This window comes from Haemorhous mexicanus, chromosome 1, assembly GCF_027477595.1.
Source record: "Haemorhous mexicanus isolate bHaeMex1 chromosome 1, bHaeMex1.pri, whole genome shotgun sequence".
In the NCBI taxonomy this organism is placed as follows: domain Eukaryota; kingdom Metazoa; phylum Chordata; class Aves; order Passeriformes; family Fringillidae; genus Haemorhous; species Haemorhous mexicanus.
In genome coordinates this window covers 28,567,251-28,593,272 of record NC_082341.1, presented here as the reverse complement: position 1 = coordinate 28,593,272, position 26,022 = coordinate 28,567,251, and the positions used below count along the sequence as shown (strand labels likewise).

General features: G+C 35.0%; 1 protein-coding gene across 3 annotated transcripts in view; it reads left to right on the top strand.

The window, feature by feature from the left end:
• Positions 1–26,022, top strand: part of DGKB (diacylglycerol kinase beta) — a 330,173-nt gene that overhangs the window by 174,091 nt on the left and 130,060 nt on the right. For all 3 annotated transcript variants that reach the window (XM_059844065.1, XM_059844057.1, XM_059844048.1), the window contains one exon: positions 20,018–20,082. In XM_059844065.1, coding sequence (XP_059700048.1) covers positions 20,018–20,082 — 65 coding nt within the window. The remainder of the gene's footprint in view (positions 1–20,017; positions 20,083–26,022) is intronic.

The window sequence follows — 26,022 nt, the reverse complement described above, 5'->3', positions numbered from 1 at the left end:
CCTATGCTCTGAAATGGCATGTAAAATCATGTCAAGAAACTAATGCTCACAAAGATAACTTAGTCTTTCTTGGGCAGTTTGTAAGCAGAAAATTAAATAATTCTGTTGGAAAAAAATAGCTGGTTAATAATTATTAGCTGCTCTAAAGGACTGAAGAATTGAAGTGAAATTTGCTTAGGCAAAACTATTGCTTTGGCTCTTCAGACTGAGGTACACTGTTGGTAAAAATTCCAGGCAAAGTAGACTTAGAGCTGTTTTATAGTTCCATGATTATGGAAAGATGACATTTGTAAAACTCCAGGTACAGTTGATTGTTCCTAGCCATGAGGGTGTTCATGATACTTTGAGTAAGCTCTGAGAACCTCCACAGCAGAAGAACATTTTGTTCTTTTATTTTTGGGGGCAGTTACATAATCTGGGAACAAGAAAAAGGAGTATGATACAATCTGTGTGCGGTTTTGCAGCGCAGGCATTCCTGTACCCAGATTCTCTTATCCAAACCTAATTCTCTGCTCCTCAGATCAAGAATTTACTGCACACTATTACCACAGCAGCAAGCAACAAGTAAAAAGGGCCTGGGAAACTGGAGCCTGTTTTCATCACTGTGCTTTTTTTTTCTTTTTTAAAAGTTGCTAAATGAAGCAATAAATAAATTAACAGAGGAGTTCTCCTGAAATTCACTATCTGTCATTTTCATCTCCAGGAACATTTTTTATTTCAAGGATACTTTAGTACAAAGCTGGATTATTGATGACAATTCTCTATAAACATGAGCTTTTAAGATCAGGATGGACAACTGTTTAGACCTTCATGGCTGGGAATCATGCCATTACTACCCACAGCCGATGCACATACATGGCTATTTGGCTGTGTACCTCATGCCATCTGTTCAGATGGCATTTTGCCTGCTCACAAATTGGTTAGACCTGTGCCAAGAGCAATTGCTCTAGATGGTTACACTGCAAAACACTGCAAGTAGTTCCTATTTTCTACGAAGTCTCTCTCTTTTGGACACCACTTTAGCACTTTGTTATATCCTGTGGACATACCTGTATACTGCAGTGATTAGAAACAGAAAAAGATTATGTGCTCCTCCTAACTATTTTTACTTTTGAAGCTACCTTTTCTAAACCCTCAGAAGGGAAAGCAAAGTACATGTCAATTGAGTTAAATGTTTTTCCTTGTTTTCCATCTGAAAAATATTCATTACAAGTTGGTGAGAACTAATCAAAAGCTTACAGAAGTTAATAGGAATATTTGCACTGATATAAGTATAGAGTTATATATTTAAGTTTGTTTAAATATGTAAGTTTGCTTGCTAGTGGGCCAAGGCAAGTAATCTGACAGTGGCTACTTGTGTTCAGTTAGTTGATTTGTGGAATAAGTTTCTGAGAGGGCTAACAAGTTACAGGATTGAATTCAGCTGAGGTATACAGTAACTAAAAGTTATCATCAAGTGACATTTATACAACCTATAGAATAATTCTGCTGAGTCCTCTCTATTGAATAGATATCCGTGTTATACAATTGGCACATTTGTTGACAGCCTCAACTGTGAACCATGGAAGTGAACTTACTGCTTGCCAGCAGAAGCAGCTCCTGTAGGTAAAAGCCAAAGGATATTGGCAAGGAAACCTAAGCTCAGTGGATAAATATAGGACTTTATGTAAAAAATGCTGTCATCCTGCCAGTTTTCATAGCCACTAAAATAATTTTAAAATCAAGACTAGAATAATATTTTTGTTTCTAACAAGACATACCATGTAGGATTCAGAGTATGTGCAAGTGTAAAGCAATTATTTGCCTGTTTGTGTCTGAGTATAATTAACTGTAGGAGTATTGTTTTTTTTCCTTCTGTGGACTTCTCCCTGTGCATGAATGTCACTGCTCAGTTTGAGCATGCTTAGTTGAATCAGGATGATATCATTTATGTGGGTGAGTTTCCATATATTGGTTAGTGGGAGATATGATATTTTGCTGATTATAATCTGGAAATGTTGCCAAAGCCCTTCATCTTAGTTTCACATAAGTAATACTGACTAGGGTTTGATTCCTGGAGAAAACCCAATGGGAAAGAGCTGGGTAAACCTCAAAAAGGAAAGCAAAGAGATCAAAAGTCAGAACTGTTTGGAGTGCAGGATGTAGTTTGCTTGTAATTTGGATGGGTATTTTCTTGTTTGCACAAACCACTATAAAGATAAGATAAAGTCCTTATTTAGAAGAACTTACAAGGTAGTGTCAAGTTTATTACACATTTTATATTATGCATCTCCTGCATTGTGAAGTGATACATAAAGCTGATGACCAGAATGCTAACCACCTGAATATCTGTAAAAAATTTTTTCTCATTAATTTAAAAGAGGCTTTTGTTTGACTGCTGTTATTTCTCACTGAAATTTGCTGTTATTTCTCGCTGAAATTTTCACTTGCTGAGCAGTTGATATTTGTTGCCATGATTCAAACCATTTGGTTCTATTACTCATAACAGCTGAAATGTTGTCTAAGGACTGTATCAGTTTTGAAGAATGTAGAGAATGCTTTAGAAGGTCTGCTACTGCACATTCACAGTACATTGATACAACCTTTTATCCCATTTTAGTATGTCAAGCAAGCATTGCGTGTTCCATGTTCTAAAAAGGGTTTATAATTCAAATTTTGTTCAATAAAAACAGATGACAAAAACTGTAGAGGTGAAAAAGATAGCAGTAATGATTTTGTAAGAGTTGACACATTTGGTACTTGCCCATTTATCTGTAGGAAAGATGGTTAACACTGAAATCTGTTGGTTCACGCTGAAGCTTTGTGGTGGTACAATCGTTCCCCCAGCCTGCACTGGCTGAGCTGTGATCCCAGAATAAGCTACAGAACTGGCAGGACATACCTGTATACTGCAGCAATACCATTAGTCTAAAATGTAAGATTTTACATATCCTTGTTTTTTCATTGTCTTCTTGTGAGAGTGGTGGAACTTCACATTTTCATGTGGCATAAAAATGCTAGCAATTTGATGGGCAAAGTAAAAGCTGCTTAATTCTCACAGGTCTAGTGTGCTCTGCATTCTAAGTTGAAAATTGGACATAGCTGAATACCGAGTGACCCTTTAGCTGAGGCATTCTGAAGTAATTTGAATAGCAGTATTCTTCAAAAATCCCTGAAACACTGAGAACTGATTTGTTTTACTTCCATGCAAATGAATGGGAATTTTCCTTTCACTTCGCTGGGAGTAGGGTTGAACATTTCTTGAGTTGACCAGCACAAAGTAACGTTTATAAGCAGAAAGGAGAGATTTTTTTTCAGCTCCAACAAGTTCATTTTTAAAAGGCACTTTGCTGTAACCATGTAAACCTATGTAACCCTACAATTTGTTAACACTGAACTTTAATGAGTCCTGATAAGAAGCCAGTCTGGATATCCATTTAACTACTGATCTGAACTCCAGCTGATTGTCCTAGCAGCTGTGTGACTTCATTACCATTAGAAAGGCATACAGCCAAGCCAGCTGGAATCCAAAGAGGCTACTCAATTCACATTGCATGTCAGTTTTTTTGGTTAACATATCAGAATTACAAATGACCAAAACCGCCAAGTTAACAAAAAAAAAAAAAACAACCAAAAAAAAAAACCACAAAAAAAAAAAAACCCAAAACAAAAAACACAACAAAAAAACCACCAAAAAAAAAGCATTATTATACCAAGTGGGGGCTACTTTGTCATGCAGATGTTGGCGTTTTTTCATGCCGTTTTTTAGCTATTTAAATCTCTTTAATGAAAACTAGACAGAACATTTGCACTTATGGCTATAAATACAGATCTATCCTATAATTCCTCATTTCTTAGTTAAGCAAACAACATTTGTTGTCTTTTGCATTAATGTTTTGAGAACACATTATTAGCTTCACTTATTGTTAGCAGTGAATAAAGTCTGCTGCTCTGGGACAATACAAGTTTGTGAAAAACACACAAAACCTGTTATAATTAACAGTATTTAGCTGCTAGAGACAATATCACTGAGGAATCATTCTACTGCTGACTGTGGATGGTTTTTTTAAGGCATATAATAGTATAAAAGCCCTAAAACTGGCTTGTACATACAGCACACAATTATCTTCTGCTAAAAAAAAAAGAAAAGCCAAAAATACAAGGGAAGCAAATGGTAGTTTACAAGAAGGGATTGAAAGAAGACCTATGAAACTATAGAACTGCTTTTAGATAGGTGCAGACTCACTTGAGTACTGTGTGCAGTTTTGGGCCCCATGATTTAAGACGATTGTTTGGGTGCTTACATGCATCCAGAGAAGGACAGCAAAGCTGGTGCAAGAGCTGGAAGGCATGTCCTGTGAAGATCACCTAAGGACGCTGCCTTTGTCTAGGTTTGCAAAAAGGAGACTGAGGAGTGACGTCATTCCTCTCTATTGCTTCTTGATGAAGTGGAAGTGGGGAGAGAGGTGCTCATCTCTTCTTCCTGGTATTCCGTGGTGGGATGCATGGAAGAGGTGAAAAGCTGGGTTACAGGAGTGTTAAACTGGACATGAGAAAACATTTGTTTAAGCAAAGAGCAGTCAAACCCTGGAACAGGCTTCCTGGAGAGAGAGATAGTTGAATCCCTGTGCTTGTCAGTGTTTAAATGGAATTTGGACAAGGCCCATGCTTTTACTTTTGATCAGACCTGAAGGGTTCAGGCAGTTGGTCTAGGAGACCATTGTAGGTGCCTTCCAACTAGTTCTATTTAGTTCTATTCTATTCTAAATGGTCCCAGGAACTATTTTCCTAAGCTTGTGTCTAAAGCAAACTTTTATTAATAAAGCTATTATATTCAAGCAAATGAAGAGGAGATAATTATATGCTTGAAACTTGGGGAAATATCCCTGTGGAACTAGAATGGGTAAAGACTCATCTTGTTAGTCAAAAAACATTATTTCTACTTTATATTTAAATTATTTTTCCATGTACTGTGAGATTAATCCATGCAAAATAGACTAGAAGGACTTTCTGATTTAATTCCATCATTGTTAATTGCCTTATCAGTGTGCTCTCTGCCTTGCATGCTTCCATCAGAACAGTTATGTAGGCTAGATTCCATTGGTATAGAAAACAGATGGTGAGGTCTATGTAATCATGAGTTAGAAGGAGAGGTCTGGTGGTCAATTTATGTTTGCTGTTTTTTTCCGATATAAAAACTGACAGGCACCAGATAAAGCTACTAGATTCCAGTTTCAAGGCAAACAAAGGAAAGTATTTCTCTATGCAGCATGTAATTAAACTGCAAAACTCTAAAGGTGCTTGGAGTTCATTGTATCAAGACACCGTGAAATTCATGAAAGGAACGTTTTTCAGCAGAGACCTCTGGCTCTCAGAGAATATTTCAGTTTAGAAGGGATCCTCTGGAGATCATTAGACAAACATCCTACTTGTAGCAAGTCTGATCAGATCACTTTCCTTAGAGACTTCTCTAATTGAAGCTTGAACACCTCCAAGAATGGAGATCCCACAACCTGGCTGGGCAGTGTTTGACTTGTTTCTTGTTGTCTTTTCTCCTATCCTGTGCTCCTCTTACAAGAGTCCATCTATCTTTTCTGCATCAGGTAGTTGTAGGTAGCAGTGAAGGCTCCTGTCACCAGCTTCCTGTGAAGCTGAACAAGTTGCTTCAGATTCTGCTCCAGTGGTGTGTGCTTCAGCTCCTGAGCAGCCTGCTGTCCCTCTGTTGAATATATTGTGGTATCACAGAATCCCAGGATTGGTCAGATTGGAAGGGACAATAGTGGGTCATCTGGTCCAACCCAGAGTACATGGCCAAGATTGTGTCCAGATGACACAATCTCCAATGAGGGAGACTCCACACCCTCCCTGGTTTGTCTGTTCCAGTGCAAGGTCACAGTAAAGAAGTTGACCTTCTCAGTAAAGTTCTTCCTCATATTCAGGTGGAACTTCTGTGCATCAGTTTCTGCCCATTGCCTCTTGTCCTATTGCTTGGCACCACGAGGAAGAGCCTGGATCCATCCTCTTGACACCTTCCCTTCAGATACTTACAGATGTGGTCTCTCTATGTCCATGTCTTAGCAGTATTGGGAAGCCCAAGACCAAAGAATGCTCCAAATGTGGTGTCCCAAGTGGTGAACAGAGAAGAAGGGTCACTGCTGTGGCATGGATGGTGGATACAGTCTTTCTGATGGAGCAGAGGAGGCTGTTTGCTTTCTTTGCTGCAAGGGCACACTGATGACTCCCATTCACAATATAGTCCATAAGGACTGCTGTGTCCTTTTCTGCAGATCTGCTTGACACTCAGCACCAGCTTATATGGTAGCCTTATTCCACCCAGATGCAAATCTTTGCATTTGCTTTTGTTGAAATTCAGGTGTTTTCTATCAGCCCAGCTTTTTAGCAGAAAGAAATTTGGGGAGCCCGAGAGAATACACTAGGTAAGTACCACTTCACGCTTACCTTTCTAAATTTTGCAGTAAGAATCCACTTTTAAACCCAGTTGGACTAGGTGGAGTTATTGTATAAGCTCTGCTAAGGTTTCTTAAGGATAGATGCAAGTACCTCCTTGCAGATCTCCGGCTGCCAAGCCAGTGGAGGAACTTTCCTGAACGCTCCAGTAAAGAGGACGTAGTGGTATGGCCAGATATAGTTGAATCATAGAACATGGGATTTTGAGACAAGTTTGGAAGTAACTGATTATATTGAGGTTTGGGTAGAGATTTGGTGTTTAGGTTCTACTCTATGTCTAAGACTCGGAAAGGTAGGTATTGTGAATTCTTTATGTCATTTAAGTGCCTCAAAGAAAACAAAATTACAGACATTTTTAAAGCAGAAAACTTAATGAGGCCTGCCTAGACATTTAAAAATTGTTTCTGTTTGTCAACAGCGTCACTTTCAGCTCTGAACTGTATCCTTGGATAGCCCATTTGTGCTTTTTAGAAAATCTTATAATTTCCTTTGGAGTCTGAAAAATTTCAATATTTTCAAATCTGCTTCCTTGATATAGATAGATATAAATATATAGATATACATGTTTTGTTTGTTTGTTTGGATTTTTTTTTTTAATATGCACTACAGGAGTAGTTGAGGATTAGAAGAAGGATTTCTAGTGCCTAAAATAAATGTCTTCTCCCGTCATACAAAAACATGACCAATCAACCAAAACCCCAAACAAAGAAAAAAACCCCCACCCAACACCCCAAAAATATAAAAGAATATAATAATTCAGCTGTGCAGTTCAAACTAAACCACATTTATAAGAAACTTGATTTCCAAAAGGTTTTCATTAATAGGATACATTTAAACATATGATTCAATCAATTCATTGTCAAAACTGTAGTTTGGGCGTTAGCTGTGAATGTATTTAAGTAATTAAAGTATTACTTTGTCAATTGCAGCATTTGTAAATTCATGGAAATTTGTTGTCTTGAAGAAAAATTTTAAACCAGACTTTTGTTCAAATGCAAGAAGAAAAGCACTTTTCAAAATACTATTGGTATAACAAAAGTACCCCTCCCAGTAACTCATACCAATTTTGTGATAGTACATTGGCTATCACGGGAATGACTTTATCTTTCTCATTAAAGGTTTAAGTTTTACATATATGATTGCATCCACAAAAGGAGGAAAAAGGGACGTCAACTAAACTCTGAAATCATACTTTTCCACCCAACAAAATGATTGTTGTTCAGAAGTTTGTAAAGTAGATATGCTTAAGGGCACCTATTGTTTCATCCATGCCAGTTGTAGTTAAAAAGGCTTTCATGTAAATACTCTAAATAAACATAATTACTTTTGTATTCTAAATTTTTTTGCCTGTGTATTATGCCTCCCAAGTTGATTGATGTTAGACTTTGCAAAAAATGTGTTTATCGTAGACTCTTGTTCTTAAAGGTGAAATTAGAAAATGCTGTTTCAAAAGGAGGAAAAAAAAGGAAGGCATTAGGTTAAATATTAATTTGGATGTCTACAATAATGGGTACATATGCTATTTAAGGAAGTCATTATTCCACTGTGCAGTCAACAAGAGTATTGATTAGAATTAATTCACTACAAAAAGTCTCCAATCATTTTTAACATAAGTTTTTCCTCTTTAACAGTACCCTGAAGCTTGTCTTTTTCGTGGTCAATTTAGCAACAAATTTGCAATTAATCATTTGTTGATTGCAATGAATGGTCTGTCGATAATATGCAGCTTACATTGCTAAAAGGCTTATACAGAGCTTTATTGTTTTCCTTTTGTCTTGGGAACACTTTGTCTAGCTGTGTTTCCTAGAATGGATTTTGAATAGATATTTTCAAGTAACTCATGCCAGTTTTAAAGAGACACCACGGACTGCTCTGAGAGTATTAATCAAGATATGCCCTAACTTTTCTCTGGCATTACAATATTTGGACATCTGTTCTGACTCCTTACATGTGAAGTAGGATACATTGGCATAAATGAAGGGTTTCATTATCTTAAATGTCATAACATTTGTTTGAATTATTTTGTGTAGATTTTTAAATGCTGAAATTGTAATCTTGGGTTTTTTATAGATTTCTTTGTCCTTTCAAAAGACTATAAAAATTGAAGCCTTTTAAAATTCCATCCATAATTCTCACAGCATAATTTACTATTTGTGCAATAACACTGAAATTGATGTAGATGATACTTTAATAATTTTGAACAATGTAAGTATTTTTACTAAAAGAAATCTAAGGGAAAAAAAAATTTAATCCAGAAACAGAATTGTTGTCACAGATTATGTATGCATAAAGGCCATTCTGAAATGCCTCTTTGAGGAGCATTGAGATAGATTAATTAGTTTGGAAAATAATGGCAGTTTGAATGGCAGTTTTCATTTCATCAGAAGGAAACTGGGATTAGCTCAGTTGCTTAGAGCATGGTGCTAATAATGCCAAGGTTGTTGGTTCTATTCCTGTATGGGTCATTCACTTAAGAGCTGGACTTGATGACCCTTTTAGGTCCTTTCCAATTCAGAGCAGTTTTGTGGTTATGATTCTGAAATGTGTGTTACACCTATTGTCCTTAAAACAGTGTCTCAATAGTATATTTCTTCTAGCTAGGAGGTGGCTTTGAATACAGTGCACATAACTGAAACTAAAAGAAAGATTAATTCGTTCACCAGGCTTTTGCAAATGTTTGTAAACATTTTGTTTGCATTGATCTTTAAATTGTATATGCTTTTTATAGGTTTTGATTGTTCATTAGCAAAAAAATACCCAGTAGTAAAAGTAGGATTTAACTGGTTTACATTGCCCTTATTAATGCTACTATTATACAAAATAGTTGCAAACGTTGATATAATCTTAGTCTGAGATAATATCTGATGTCATATGGATGGGATATTTATGCTTGAGTAAAAGCTAATATCAACAACATTTGTCTTGGCTAACATTTTAAAGATTACTTGTTACAAATATCAGCAAGACAAGTGTCTGCTTACTGTGCTGCAAATTTGGGAATTCTAGCTTGTCATTTAGTATTGATTACATTATTTAAGTAGTTGAGCAAAGCAGCACTTTACAAACAGGTGCTCTTTGATTTGCAAATTTATAAAAATCTAGGAGCAGCTTTCAGCCTACTGCATTGTTGTTTTTTAAGGTAAAAAATTTAAAGGTGATTTGACTATGCTTTCATTGAGACCAAAGATTTTTCTTTTTAAATCTTATTTCTCATGAAGCAAATTGATTTATTGTCAAAATTGATGGCATTCTCCATCTGTAAAATATATTTATAGCATAACTGTCTGGCCTAAAGTTCAGAGAAACTGCCCCATTCATATTGTTTGCAGTGAAATTTGTGGACCTAACTTTGACTGTATGCTTTATTTGTCTCCTGAACTTACTCTTGCTCATCCTGCCTCTGCACTGCAGATGTCTGCACCCATAGTCTGATCACCTGGGGAGTAACTTTGTGCAGTAGATCATTAATTTGGGGAATTATGATCTAGTATTTAGTGTAAACAACTTAGCCTTCTAGAAAACCATATGTGTTGGAAATCCTGAGTAAATAGGTCTTATGCAAAGAGTTTTTATGCAGATATAGAATCCTCCCAAACAATTTGAGGCTGAGAATAGGATACTGGTATTATATATTCAAAGCTACCACGAAAGCCCTAAGTTGCTAAACAACCATGACGCACTGAGTCTGTCCAGATGGTTAGGCAAAAAGCATTATGCAAGTGCACTCCTGGGGGAATTTTTTGATAGGAAATTTAAGGAATTTCTCAGTTTCACTACACTACTCTAGACTTTTTCACTAGTCTTCTGCACATTTGGATCCTTGGGATGTGAAAAGGCAGGAAAAGCATTTCTTGACCCTCTGTGAAGGATTAGTTCAGTACTTTGAAAGCAGTATGGGCATTTTTATTTCTTGGGTTCAAAATTCTGTTCATGATAAATCATAGCAAAGGGCTTTAGTGCAGTTTCCTGGGTTTCTGACCACATCAAGAATGGTATTTTTTATTTTGCTGTAGGATTGCTTAATATTAAACAGTTTTACATAAACCAAGAGTGAAATGCATAATTTGTAGTTTCTAAAGTTGCTGGTGGTTTTCCCTTTTCAGTAGAAACCATTTTTTGGTCCACCATTTTCACAACTCCAAAGTTTACAGTTCTCAATTATTTGTGTCTTTATTACAATAAAGAACAAGGTTTTTGTTGTCTCTAAGTATCAATATTCTGATAATAGTCTGTAGCTTATTCCCTTTATTGCACTAATAGAACCTCTCTATAGAGTAAATAAATACATTTAACCTCAAAGCCTTTTAATGCTCAGAGTCTACAAAAATAGTTACTGCATAACCTTTGTACGTTGTGCTCTGTGTAGATCATCACTGTAAAATATTTTGCATATCTAAATTACTTATTCAAAGCAGCTTTAGAAAAAGCTTGATTTGTTTTGGGAGGAAAATATATGTGAATTATTTTTTTTTAATTTGAATTAATCTTCCACAAACACGTCTGTATTATGACATATTTTAACACTTTTCCATATATCCAAATATTAAATCCAGAAAAGGCTTTTTGTTCTCTAAGCTGTAGCATGTTTAGGTTGTTTTTTAATGCAAGTTCCTATTATTCACAGAGAATATTTTTTTGAGTCCTTAAATGCTCAGTAAAATGGCATATAGTTCCATTTTTTAGTTCCATTTTACTAGGGAGCAAGTAAAATAAAGCCCGGGTCACTGTTCATTTGAACTACTTATAGTAATTCATAAGGTTGACCTATTTCAGAGATTAACTCCTTGTTTTTCATGAAAATATTGGTCATTGACATGTAGCATGTGATGGGGTTTTGCACTTCAGAAAAGAACCTGACTACTTACACTGTGTATGGAAACAAGTACGCATTCACCTTTTAAGTTAAAAATTTGATTAACAGTAGCAGTAAAAACAGTATGTGATCAAGATAATCTCCTAGGGTGTAATTTCTTCCATCTAATGTTGTTACAAACAATTTAATGTAATTTTATTTCTGCAGTACCTTTTCCAAGAAACCACTGTGGTGGTAGTAAACTTGGCATGAGTAGTTCGTGTGGATCTAGCTCTTTCTTGGAAGCTTCTTAGTTGGCCAGTTATTCTCAGACTTACTAATAAATAGGTTTGTCTCAGTTTGATATATAACTCTTCTGCATTTTGGTATTGTTGCCTTTCCACAGCTACATCACACAGACAAATCCTTAGGGTCTGAACTGGATCTCAGGTGCTTACTGGTACAAGGAGGTGGTCTGTATTGATAGAGGAGAAAGGAAGGGGGTGAGCTTGAAGGAGCCTCCACATAGGGAGGCATTAGAAACCTTAAACACCTTTGCAAGAAAATAAAGGAGAAGGATTCAAAAACTGTTTTGATTGATGCCACACAAGAGCAAATGCAGATATTAAATAAAAATTAAGAAAGTTGTTTCTGGACCTTTGAGACAGAACAAACAGGCTATGTGAAAGATGTAAGGGAGAGGATCTTAAAAAGTTTGTCATAAATCAGCAGAGAGAGAGAGAGAGAGAGAGGGTGAATGTCTGTAGATAAATAATCCCACATCTAGCCTTAATTTATGAGTATGTTAGAGGGATTTTTTATAAATTAATATTTGTTTGTCCAATAGGAAAGATAATAAATAATATTGTAATGCAAAAATTTAAATTTCAAATAGAAAACATAATGAATGAGGAAAACAGTGACCTTTTTCAATTAAGAGAAAAATATTCTTTCAGAGTGTAAATCAATGAGAGATGTTTTAGTGGTTTGCATATTTCTTATAAAAATAAATACCTGCTATGGAAACAAATGAATAGCATAATATGTATTAAAATTAAAAGACTCTGTTGCCAAGGCTTTGACTAACAAGTTATGGGAAGTTGCTAGGGAGAAGTCAGGTGAACATTTATTATTTGATCCCTATCAAGCAAATGACTGTATAAAATGGGTGGTGATACAAGCTTTGGCTTGAACCCCATCAAGGATTTCAGAGGACTGCTCAAACTGTTGTATTTCAGGCATACTTTCATAAACGTGAAAAGCTAGGTGTGCTCAGTTTCATGTGTGATTAATAACAAAAGATCTTGAAATAAAGTTCAGAGCAGAAAATATGTCCACGTGCCTTTTAGGAGAGTCTTTCCAAAGGGCTTTCTTCTAACTCTTGAGCATAGGAGGATAGGGAAATCACCCTTACAGTTTAGGCACCTAAATTAAGGGCCTACATTCAGCCCCTGGGGATACTACTCTAATGCAAATATAATCAGTTCAGAATAAAAATACTCAAAGGGATTTATGTTTGTTTGGGGGTTTTGGGGAGCTTTTGGGGAGTGTTTTGGGGTTTTTTTAATTATGAAAGTGTTTGAAAAATCATATTAGAGTATAATTTTTCAAGACACTGCACAAGCAGTTAATCTTTATCCCAAATTTGCTTTTTTTCTCTAAGTTTTAATATGATGACACTAATTAGTATTTCATCAAAAAAATGCTTAGTAATTGAGCTAATTATTCACTTTTCTCTCCTAAGAACTGTAGAAATGCTGGGCATGAAAGTCTGTGTTCTTTTCAAGCTAGATAGGCTTTTAATGTAAACTTTGTTTCTGTGCTTTCTATTGAAGACACCTGGGAGCCATTTCTGTGTTTCTCTGAAGAACATCTAAAGCAAGGACCAATTGCATTGCATAGTGTTGCCTGTATTGACTTTCAGCCTGAGCTGTGTCCTTGTGTTCTGCTCAAACTCACTTTGCAGGATAATTTGGGGCTATTTCAACATAGTTCTCGATCAGCAGTTATCAGAAATGCTCCTAAAGGTTTACCACAGAGATCTTTTTAATATACAAGGTACTTAATACACTGTCTATATGGCTATGTTGGCTAATTGCCATGTGATCACTTTTCTCCTCTTTTTAGTGACCACATAAACACTTAGCATGGATCTAGAAGAACCCTTCTCTAGTTACAGTAAATTTAGGGTGACCAAATATAAAGAAGGGAAGATGTAGCACAGTGTATCCTCAGCAGAGATCATCTTACAGGGTGCATGTCCTCTGCATTGCATTGAGTCATGGGGCACATGACACATCTGGTCTGATAATAGCTTGTCTTGCCTCCCAGTCTCGCTTGATTAATGACTTAAAAATATAGGTACATAGGAGTGTATTGTCATTTTCTAAAACCTAAACTAGCTCCTCAAAAAAAGTCCTTGAGATACTGGTACAAAGGCTTATCTTAGAGGGCTGGTCCCTACACAGTTGGAATGTATGGTCACCCTGTATAAACTGATCGATAGTAAATGCCAAAGGAGTCAATGGCTGTACCTGCCCACAATTTATCGAGTTATGCACAGGCAGAACTTAATGGTGGCTGAGTTTTTTTGCATAAACACGTTTTTGGGGTTTTTTGGCAAAATGAATTCCATTTTGTGTCTGTGTGGAATCATCAGAAACTCAACAGAATTATGACTTCAAATGAAAAGATGAAATGTGCTTATCTTCGTAGGCCTGTTTCAAATTTTTTGTTACTATTTCCAGATAGAGCGTCCTCTGGTCTTATGTCTGTCATTTGTAAATACTCTGGTTCTGATGTTCTGTCCTGGGTTTTGAGATACTGCCTGTTTAAATGAGTATTTATAGTGTGAACTGTCACTTGACTTAGCAATACAAGTACTGCTGAAATATATTTAAACTTGACCATTAGAGTATATCGCAGACAAAGTAAATAGCATTATCTTCAGCTTCTGTGTTCTTTTTGAGAAGCCAGGAACACAAATTTCTCAGATTTTTGCTCTCAAGTTTTTTTTCTTAAGAAAGTAAATTATGAGTATCTTTAAGTAAAGCTGTTTTAAGAAGTACTTGTAATCTCTTCTTGCTCTGATGTTTTCAAACTACCATCTTTCTCATCTATACAGGCCCAAAATGTCAGTAGAAATACAATTATAATAACTAATGTTTCACCAAAAACTAATATAATAATAAAAATTTTTAAAATCCCTTTTCCTTCTCTGGTTAATTAATGTAATTTAGTCTAAAACCTGGGAGTCAAATGTGAACTGACAGCTTGATTCAAACAATGCAGAACTTTAAGCTTCTTGATTGCCTTTTTCTAGACTTGGTCATTCAATGGTTCAATTTAATTTGTTTATCTAAGATTTTTATTATGGGGTGGGAAATACTAAAATGAAGGGTGTACCTCTGTTTTTTTGTATTTTATATATATGTACAGAAAGGAGAATGCAGAATTGTGAGGATGTTTGTTTATCTAGAAAATAATTTCTAGAAAATAGTAATCTAAAAATTAATTTTAAGCCACCACGGCAAACTTTCTTCATCTAACTCCAATGATATTTTTTGTACATCTGTACTATACCATATTAATAACTGATGTGAGCTAACTGGTTGTTCAGGTTAGATTTGCATTCTGATCCAAAGATTACAGGTTGCTGAATTATCCCTTAAGCTTCCTAGCCTTGTGGATCCATTAAGCCTTAATTAAAGAAGCATCTTAGGAAAAAAAAAATAATCAGACCATTTGTATCCAAAGAAGATGCACACTGGTCATTTGTTTGTTCAGCAGCATAAAAATTATTATTTAATGGAAATTTTAATCACAGCAAACTTATAGACAGACATATATTAAATGAATTAATCTTTCTATAAGGTTATTCACAATGTATAAGGTTACTCCTCTGAAAAGACTGCTTCAGATTGCTTTCCGGTAATGCTAATACCCATTAAAAAGATGAATATATATGTGTGTAAGTCAATCATAAGGTATTAAAGAGGTGTAGCAACTTAAGCTTCTTTTCTTCTTGGCAGGTCACTTTGAGAAATGTCCTAGTTCAATTAAAATATTTTTTCCATTTCCTAGGAGTAGATTCAGATATGCTCTGTCTGTTCTCTATCTTATCTTCACTGTCAGGATTTAAAACAAACCTGAGTGAGGTATAAGGATAGCCCAGCTGCTTCAGAGCCTGAACAGGTTCAAATGTAAGGGTGCATATATGTGTATATGTCTGCATGTTCATCACATAAATGTCCTGGTTGAATACTTGTGTGATGTAAAGATACATTTTTTTAAGAGTCTGTACGCTTTTGTAGAATTTAAACTGAGATAAACTGCATTTTCTGTTCTTCAGATACTCATTCTTTCATCTCTTGTTTCTAAATGCTGCAGTAGTAGGAAACCATCTGAACAAGAAAGGCATATAAAAGTGCACACAATGTGGCAGTTTCTTTCAGATTTGATTGCTAGTATGAATTTAGTTGAAAATTATCATGTAGGCTATTGTCATACGACATTTGAATGACTAAAAATATTGTATATATTAAAAAAGCGATGCAGAATTTTAGAATTGTACTGTACAACTCAAGTATTCATATAATAGTCTCAGAAACGCAAAATTGCCTAATTGGCTGCTTAGTTCTGCTGTAGATGCTCTGTGTTCATCATTACTTTGTTCCCAAGATTGATTCTGATGCAAAAATGCTCCTGGAAAAAAATCCTAATTCTTGGATGGTTTGGTGAAAAATACTACAATTAGAGGTATAAAAAGAGGTCTGTGACTGAAATGTAGATGAAGGGAAAGGAGATAGTTTCATATTAAAATTATGCCATAAGACCTTACTCTTCCTTTTATCTTGCAAAAGACTTGAGAACATTGTTTCTCCTCAAATTATTATTTTTAATAAGAATTTTTTGCCATTTTTAGGTGTGCTTGCATTTACTTATGTTGTATTACTTGTAAAGCTGGAAAATATTTAGGTCCAGATATAGTAATGCTGGAAAATTGTATTTCAGGCCAGAATGCAAATCAGTTTACAAAAAAAAATTAGTATGTAAATCTGAGAGATTATATTAATTATAAACCAGTATCTGACTGTCAAATGATCCTTCTTTAAAAATCTTATTCTCTTTGCTGGGTAATGTCATGAAGCATGCAAGTTTGCTTACTGAATCCTGGGTTTTCTTTTTCACATCCATTTTACAGTAAAATACAAAAATAATTTCTCATACTTTCCTGGCCATTCGCAGTATCAGGTACCAGGAAAGGGCAGCATATTTTGCAAACTATATTTGGTTTACCATACCATTACCATGTTTCTGTATAGTTAATTACTTTATTTTAGTATAGCTTTTGACACAAAAAATAAATAATTTATCCATTGGTCCAACAACAGTTGTGTGAATAAACAAATTGGGCTGGTTCCCCCTACTTGAAATGGCTGAATGAAGTCTGCTAAAATCAGTTGTGTTACAAATGTAGCCAAAAATCTCACAATTAAGGACTCTTTGCTCTCCTCAGCCAGGAAACTTCTAATGGTTGGTCCTCAGGATTCAGGGATGGTATCTGGTAATTTCCAGCAGCTCTTAGGAGGCAGTACTTACATTCTTACTCACTTTCAAGTTCTTATTACTTTAAATTCTTCCCATTGCTTTTAATTTACTTATACCTGTCAATGTGGTACTGTCTTTAAAAGTACAAGAATACAGACACTTGAAAAACAGAAAACTCAAGTGTAGTTTCTTGGGTGGTGATTTTTGTTTGGTTGGTTTTGTTTTTTTCCTCTCGAATCTTTTTTTCCCCTAAAGCAGATGTTTGTTGTCCTAATGCACAGCCAGCATGGGCTGGTTTCAGATTTTGTTTTAGTGGGAGTTATGACTGAGAAGAGATCCCTGGTGCTGTGGAATCCAAGGACTCTGGATTTGAAAGAACAGTTGGACAGTTTAAGTGGAAGGAAGCTGTAGCAGCTCCCCTACTTTTGAGCTTATCAGTGTGTAGTTACTTTTCTGGTTTACAGTTTCCATCAATAAAAGTAGCTCTTCAGCAATTTTTTTTAGTGAAATTAACCTGATGTGTGCCTGTCTTGTGCTGTGCCTTGCCTGTCAAAATTAGCTGGGTGTATTACTTTTTTTACCTCTCTGTTTGTTAAGTCAGTTGGTTCATTTTGGAGTCAGACAATGTTCAGGGAAAGGAAAATTTTGATCAAATCAACCTTGCATGGAAACAACTGCCTGTTTGCCATCTGCAGTGGGCATTGATCCCTGGCTTGTTTGTGCCTTGCGTTTGTTCTGCGTGAGTAAGCACATTAGCCTTTTCATTTCATTCATTAGACAGTTAGTCCTTGATTAGTGTTTCCTAGTTTCTGTCAAAAATGCTTCTACTCCTTTATTCATTTTGTCTTGGGTCTGTCTTATGCTTCAGTGTGTAGAAAATGAACAGTTAACTACAATAGTCCTTTCATTTCTTTTTCATATGAAACTAGCTAACAAATATACTTTTCTAATGCTGGTGCATCTAATGCGGGATAAAGTATGAATGATGGGTCTTTCTAAAGTTAACTGAGTTATTATTTTAGTTCAGCTAGCAGCCATTGTTTAGAAGTGTGCTGTCTCAGGATTTACTGTCAGCTTTATTTCATGCGTCTCCAAGAACTGTGGGATCACCTGGATACTTGGGGATATTTTCCTTATAAAATTGCACATAAAATTGAATTAAAAATGAGTGCAGTTTGAGAATACAGCACTGAAAGTTTCCTATGGCAGTTTGGATGAGAGGACAGAACAATAAGGCATTTGTTGACTAGCACCATTCACTTGGGAATTTTGCTGTCATTTCCTTGCAGAACAGTGAAATGTTGAATGACAATTCCATTCTTAAATATAATAGAAAAAACCATGAATAATTATGCGATGTGCATAAAGCAGCAAACTATGTATGTCTTTAGAAACTACATAGCAAGTTCATAAAATAAATTGAGTACCTTGATGGAGTCAATACGTTTAATGTTGCTACTAACTGATTTAAATTGATCAGTGATCACAAGTTTTGCCTAAAAATTCTATACTGTTACACCCTTAAGTAGATAGAGTGTGTTATAATTTATGAATTATGCATTGCTTTTTATTCATAATTGCAAAAGTTTATTTATATGTTGTCAATCTATCTGAACAATTTTACCTTTGAATTTAATGGTGTTCAAGTTCAACTTTTATCTTTTCAAAGCACCCATAAGTTAGTAAACCAAACATTGAAGGTTGGACCAATCAGTTCTCTGGTGTGTGCCCTGCTTAATTTTCTAGTAAATACGAAACATTTTAACACACAAAATGTTGAAGCCATTTTTTTTATTAGTGGGTACCTTTATATCTGCATTAAATACTTGCTTATTTGTGAATTAGATTAACATTGATTTGTTTAAATAAAAATTATTTTGAACAGAAGTTTTAGTCATGTTTGGAATCATTAATACATGATTTAAGTATTTAATTTGGGAGGTTTTTCCTCCAAGTTGTAATTCCCATTGTTTGAAAATAATTTAAAATGCGGCTAGATGTAGGGTTATACTGAATTTAGTATTTCTCTCCAGTTTTTAGTCTTTATAGTTCCATAATCTTTTAAGTTGGTAAATAATAGGAGAGGAAGTTCATATATGTATGACAGTTCGTTATAGTGACAGTTTTATTTGTAGTTTTTCTCAGATGCTATTTGCATGGAAACTGGAGTTCATTGAAATCTCTTACTAACTGGACTAACTCTTCTTATATTTATATTCATATGTATCCAGAATTTTAAGACATAACTAAAAGACATGATCCAAATGGATTTCTCTGTGTTTACTATCCTCTGCAAGACTCAAGAGTTGGTAGATTTCATACTCTAAAAATTCATTTAATACAAGCATTGAAAATCTAAAGATTAATTCCCAGTTTGTAAAGTTTTAATAATTAGTATGAGAAATAAAAATTGAATTATCTGAATTGAGGAAAAAGTTCTCTTCATACCTCCAAAGAGAAAAAATGATTTAAAAACAGATTCTAGCAAATCAGTTCCAAATATTCTATTTTCAACAATTCCCGCCAGCACAATGGGTTGATTTTCTTCTAAATGTTATACACTTACAAATATTTCATGTGGCTATTTCATTTCACATACATGTTATTTGATTATATTATTACCATAATTTACTTCATTTTAAAATATTGATAAAATTTGTTTAATTTAAAAATATCTTTTTTATATTAAGCGGTATTTCCCCACATGATTTCACATCCTGACACAGAGCAAATGGAGAGTCTTCAATTTTCTATCCAGTTTTAGAGAAAGCTATTGAATGCCATATGAAATATCAACTTGTATAGCATGTAAAGTAACTTTGGTGAACCTGTCACTCACTTTTACTAAAGAAATGGATTTCAAATAGTTAATTTGGTTTTTTTGGAAGACAGTTCTATCAATGGTCTTAAAGGAACCTTCACCACATATGGATATTATTCACTGTATAAATTTGAAGACACTTTCACTACTCAGAGCTATCATGTCTGATTTGTAAAAAGAAGTAATGGAGACTGGAACAAGAATAATAAATTATTAAGTTCAGATACATCCCATTCTGGGAACAATGTACCTGTAAGCTTTCTAAATGAAAAGAGTATTGCTGTTGTTGAAAATGGCAGTTCACAAAACACCTTACAATCGATATGCATTGTGTACAGGTTGGGTCTTCTGTTTTGCAATTTTCCTGTCACAAAAGATTTATGGTGCTCTTTTTTTTGTCCTGTTAGGATGCATCAATTGCTCACAGATTCCATATCATGAGAGAAAAACATCCAGAGAAGTTCAACAGTAGGTAAGAATCTAAAAATATATGCATATAAAAACATTTTTCCATGTTATTAAGATATGTTCTGTGAGGGTTAAGTTTCTCACATCTTTTAAAATATTGATTCTTATAAAAGAGAGGAAATTGGTTCATTTTATATTAAGCATATACTCCTAGACTGCTTGTAGTGTAACTTTTTGTTATCTGGTATTTCAGCTAAAATGAATAGCATTATAAATAAACTCTTCTCACAGGTGAAATGTTTGCCTGGTAAGGCTAGCGTGGACAAGATGAAACATTGTGTTTGTGAGGATCCCTGAACTGATACTTTGCCATTAGGCTCTGAAGAACACTTCTTAGACAGCTGCAGATGGTGATCCTTATGTTTCATTCCCACACTCGCACTGGTACATTGACAGGGGGCTCTTCCATGTATACTCTTAGTAAGGGCAAGGGAATGCCATTTTACACAGAACTGCTTTTATCACTAAACAACTTGCTTTTATAAAAAAAAGTCAGGAATGAGACTTTGCATCTGTTTCTTGTGTTGCTCTCTGAATCTTTATGGCAGAGCTTTTCTGGAGATTAAAAATGCATTATGTTTACTGTAAATTCAATATCTGGTTTGTTGAGTAGATAACATTGATAATGCAATGTTTATGTTTGTTTCTTCTTATTTAGGTAATTTAGCAACTAAGTTGCGGTGGGTCAAAGCCACATTTCAGAAACTTTAATTAACATTTAAAGATACATGGGGACAGAAAAGTAAGATACAACATTATTTGGAATAAATGGAGAATGTCTAGAAATAATTATTAACACAAATGTTTTGTCACTGTGAACCTAACCAGAGAGTGTTTAGTTTTCCATGAGGGTGACCTGGAAAGTCTCCTCTAGATGCAAATCTTCACAGACTTTAGGATGATAAAATATGCTGTTTGTTTTCTCATCTAAGAGCAGTACAGAATGATGTTTTAAATATGTTTGAAAATTATCTTGCTTACTTTTTTTTTGTTAAAAGTATATATTTTATAGCTGATAGTCAGAATGGGGGTCTCTTTTTTGCAAATACTCAATTTGCTTAGCACCTATACAATGACATACTGTGAACCCAAGTGTCTGTTTCTTTTTAAGTCACATAGTACATATTTGTTTTCTATGACCTCCTTTTCCTAGCTCTGATGCTTCTCATTCTGAAAGAATTACACTATGATAAGATCTGAACTCAAGCCTAATCTATGCATCCCAATGTACTGTACCCTACCAGCAGGACTAGAGATATTGGACTTTTAGCAAATGACGATATTCTAGGCCCTGAAGATGAAGCTAGTTTATCAGTGGTCTCTCTGCATATTTTCAGCAGTTGGCAATTATAATTTATAAAAAGCTTGGCTAATATCATGAGTTTCAGATCAGATTTCATGTCACAATAAATCATATGCCATTAATAACATCTGCTAGCAGACTCACCTTGAAATTCATCTATATTTTAAGGAACCTGATATTTCTAACATTATCTTAAGGAAATTAGTTACAAAAATATATAGTCCCAGTCCCTACATACTTTGGTACAAAGATATTGAAAGAGCTTGAAAAAAAGCAAAGATTCTCTACATATATAAAAATTATTCAGAAAGGTTATGCCTTTCTAAAAAACATATAAAGACTTGAGCAAAGTATAATAGAAGCTGATATTTTAAAATATGTTTTCTTTCGTACAGTGAGGAAAAAAAAGGATTTTCTATGTATGTTCAATAGTTTTCCAGATGATGTTCATTCACAAATGCTTTTTTCATTACCACTTATTTGCGTGTCGAAATAAGTTGATAACATGTTGCAGTAGCATTTTACTAGGGGGTATGAAAAGAAACCCTTTTTTTAGTTGTCTGCTGAGCCTCAAATCTTAATTCACCAGAATGTAGAGTTTTCTATGCAATCTAAATTATTTAGGCTCAGCAAGTCCAACTCAAGTCTGATTCATAGTGGACTCCATAGTTAACAGCACCTGCTCCTTTGAAAACCCTACATTACTCATTTGAAAATCCTACACTGTTACATGGGCATATCTCTTGTGATTTAAAAAAAATAATTCTTCTTTGCTTTTATGTTAGTTTCCTCTTGCCTAATTTTCCAACGTTTTAATTTTCACAGCTATCATTTAGAGCAGGTCCTTCCACTGAGGTTCTACTCTGAAAGATGAACATGCAAACATTTTCCTTACTGAAGAGAAACTTTATATTGTGTGCAGAAGTCTTTTGAAATACACAGGTGTTGTATTTGCTTCAGTGAAATAAGTTATGTAAAGTTTGGAGTTAGAGAATCTTTCACATTAAATCCTGCTAATAATCCTCAAATTCCTGATGATATTCCTTGGCACTCTGATCCCTAGGCTTATGGTAAATAGGGTGAACTACCAGGAAAACTCCTGACACATTCTACTTGTGTAGAAGAAATATCTTCTTGTGCTTGTTTACCTTCTTAAAGTGATGATGAGAGAATATTTCAATACTTAGGCTTTTTTTAATGACTACTAGCCAATGTTGTGGCATTCTTTGGAACTAGATCATTAGTTCTTGGGAACTGTGTCATATTTTGAAATTCCACAGTGTTCACAGTTTTTAGACACTAGCACTTAGTATTACTGACTTATTAAAAATAAAAAGTAATAAATTTAGTTTTAGATTTCCAAATTGCCTAGAGATAGTTAGACATAAGTCTTTGGAAAATCTAAGTATAAGTATGTGTAAATATTCCTATACTAAAAATCCACATTATCAATGGTTTCCTTTGTAATGAAGCACCTGGTTATTTAAGTTTCTTAAGAAATTTAAATCAAGTTCCTTTGTGAAAAGAGTCTCAGAAGCATAATTTTCAATGAAAAATTAGTTTATACATGCCTTAATAGCTTGAAAATGTTATACTTGTAAGCTGTGACTATGGAATGGCTCCATGTAGTTTTCCAAATAAGGATCAGCATAAATATCTACCAGTGATTTTAAAATACACATTACTTGTTCCTAAACCCAGGTCTGGAAGAGAAGAATTCTGCTGGTGGCCAAATAGTAAATGGAAATGAGAACACTGTAGTAGCATCCTGAGCTCTGTGAAAATAATGAATCTTAATATGACATTTTAATTATATCTTTTGATCATTAGCACACTTCATCAGAGACCAGGATTGACATTGCATTAAGATTTATAAACCTTATAAAGGTTTTTATAAGGTTCATAAACCCCAGAATCTCAGCTGTCGCATTACCCACTCTACAGGTCTGAAGTGCTCACAACCTTGTACTGGAGAAATCAGTTTCCTTCCCAGCATCTTCTGCTTAAACATAGGGTCATATTTTCCAATGCAAGTGTGGAAGGGCTGAGTTAGTGCCAGTGGGGATAAAACTTGCAAAAGGCAGTATTTCAAGTAAAAGTATCATTAAACTAGGACATGCTCTTGAAATAATGATTCTGTTAGGCCAAAATGCCCTACAGGGAGATCTGTGTAAACATCATAGGCTCTATGCTGGGAATAACAGATGTATGAGTTATGTGACTGGAATATACACAAGGAAACAAAGAATATTTTCAACAAAAAATAATTCAGGTTGATGCTAGCTTTTCTAAAATCATGCTCAGTTCAATTAGGTGCACTAATTTGACGCTTTGGCATCCCATAGCATAAAAGATATTTCTTAGTCAGTAAACTAAAGTAGGATTTATCAATAATATTTACAGTCTTAAGTACATTGTCTTTGAAGTTTCCAATTATCAATTTCCATCTTCTATGGAGAAAACCTAAAGCAAAAAAAGTTCCTAATGACTTCATTTATATCATATTCCTGTCAATATACTTTTGAGATTCCCTTTCAGCTTGTTTATTATGCTTTTCATTTGTGCTGATACCTATACATTTAATCTCTATGAAAGTTTTTAAGTAATAGAAAGTACTGATTTACCTTGTGCAAGTGTTCTCCAGGAGAATAAGGAAAGGCCCCAGTGAGAAGAGGTAGGAGAAATGGCAGATCATTGAATCTTTAGCATTATTCTATGTGTCCTGACTTGGGTACTGCACTGTACAATGTAGTTACAGCATCATGTCTTTAGTTACATCAAAAAAAAAAGGAAAAAAAAAATCCTGTCATGCCTACACTGCTACTGTAATCAAAGGCTTTATTATAAGCAATGTCTAGTCCTTCCTGATAGCAGAAAAAAAAAGAACAGAATTATTCCACTTGAGTACTGGAATTGAAGGCAAGTTCAAGTTTTGTGACTGAAAGTGAAAAAATCAGTTTAAAGAAAGAGCAAAATCAGTTATGATGGGGTAAATTAAGTGGTCTACTCTCAGTTGTACTCAGTTTTTGTTTTAAGTTGACTTATTTTAGCTTAGAATCGAGCAGTCAAAGTGTTTCATTTTCGATAGAACAAAACTGTTTTGATATCTTCATTATTCTTCCAGTTTTTCAGTTTGGGTGATGGAGTCTCTTGGACTGAATAACAACCGCATCTTTTCAGTGAATATACTAAGCATCAACAGAAAATTACTAAGTTTAATTGCAGACATTTCAGCCTCTCCTTCAACCTCTCCTCCCTTCTTGGTTGTGACTGATATAAGAGTGTTTAAAGAGAAGTCACTGGCCCCACAGAGAGACCAGATTGCAGACATCTGTTACCTGTCCCATTGAGCCCACAGGTTCCTTTTCAAAAAAGGATAAGGCTCCAGGGAACACTACCTCTGAACTCAGGCAGCATTACTGCAACTGTAGTAATCAGAGGAAGCAAAGCAAGGTGAAAATATTTGCAAGAGCACAAAATATTTTCCCACAAACGAGAGATGGCTTGTAGTTAGACAACATACTCTGCCTAGGTCTTGGTTTTAATGCTTATAAGAAAGAAATAAAAAAACAACTGCCATGTTCTTTTGTCAGACCTCAAATATGTAGTAGCCCACCTTTAGAAATAATACCAGAAACAGGTAGTGTGTGCTTGAGTTGGGACAAAGGAAGACAGTTGGAGCATAAAGCTGGTTTAGCCTGTCTGTGTCTGCTGTCTACAGAGCAAAATCACGGAAGTTTGCATCTGCAGTATCTGCACCTCTCTCTCGGATACAAGATTTCATGTTTTTATCATTTCTCTAGAAAGTTCTGATGGGCTAAGGCCCTCTGCTTGAGAGACTTCTAACGCTCCTAAACATTTTTCTATAGCAGCTGTCTGGTAGGCTGGTGTGGTTGGGGAACCTTAGGTTCAGACTTATGAAGACTAGAGGCAGCGTGATGTATAAAATGTATGTTAAGCAGGAATCCCTATGTCCTAGGCGTCCCCTGGGGTTTCAAAGTACATCTCTGAAAGCAGTGTGCTGTATCACACCATAAGGAGAGCAATGAATTTATGTTTGTATTCTCAGGGCCTGCAGCTATCAAATTCACTACTGCAGTACTCAAGTGGGTTCAGGCTTTGTCAGGCACTTCCATTTGAGGGGATCGCCATTCTGCACCTTTAAAAACAAATGTTTAACATATATACTCTTACAAGATATGGGAATGTTGTCTTTTCTTTCTTTAAAGAAAGTTTTATGTTTATGAGATAGGTAGTGATACCCAGCTGTTTAAAAAAACAGTTTGTTTAGAAATTGTTAAGTGTTTGGGGTTAATGTTAAAGGGTTAAAATTGTAGCATTTTTAGGAGACAGGACAGTTTATGGAGCAGAATCAAACAGAGGGATTGGCTCAATATGCATTGTGGAAGTAACAAACTGTTGATTCACAAAAGGTCTATCCATATACTACAGCCCAAGGTCAATAAAATCTAATTTTCTTCAACTTGTGTCAGGCTGGTTAAGAAATTTATTGCAGATGATGTTTCCTTACTGAGTGCAGGTCACTGAACCTTTTCTATGAATTGAAGTGCCTAGTGGATGTTTTACACATTCCTTAATTAATTAAAGCGATTGCCTTTTATTACAATGTCTTAAAGGCAA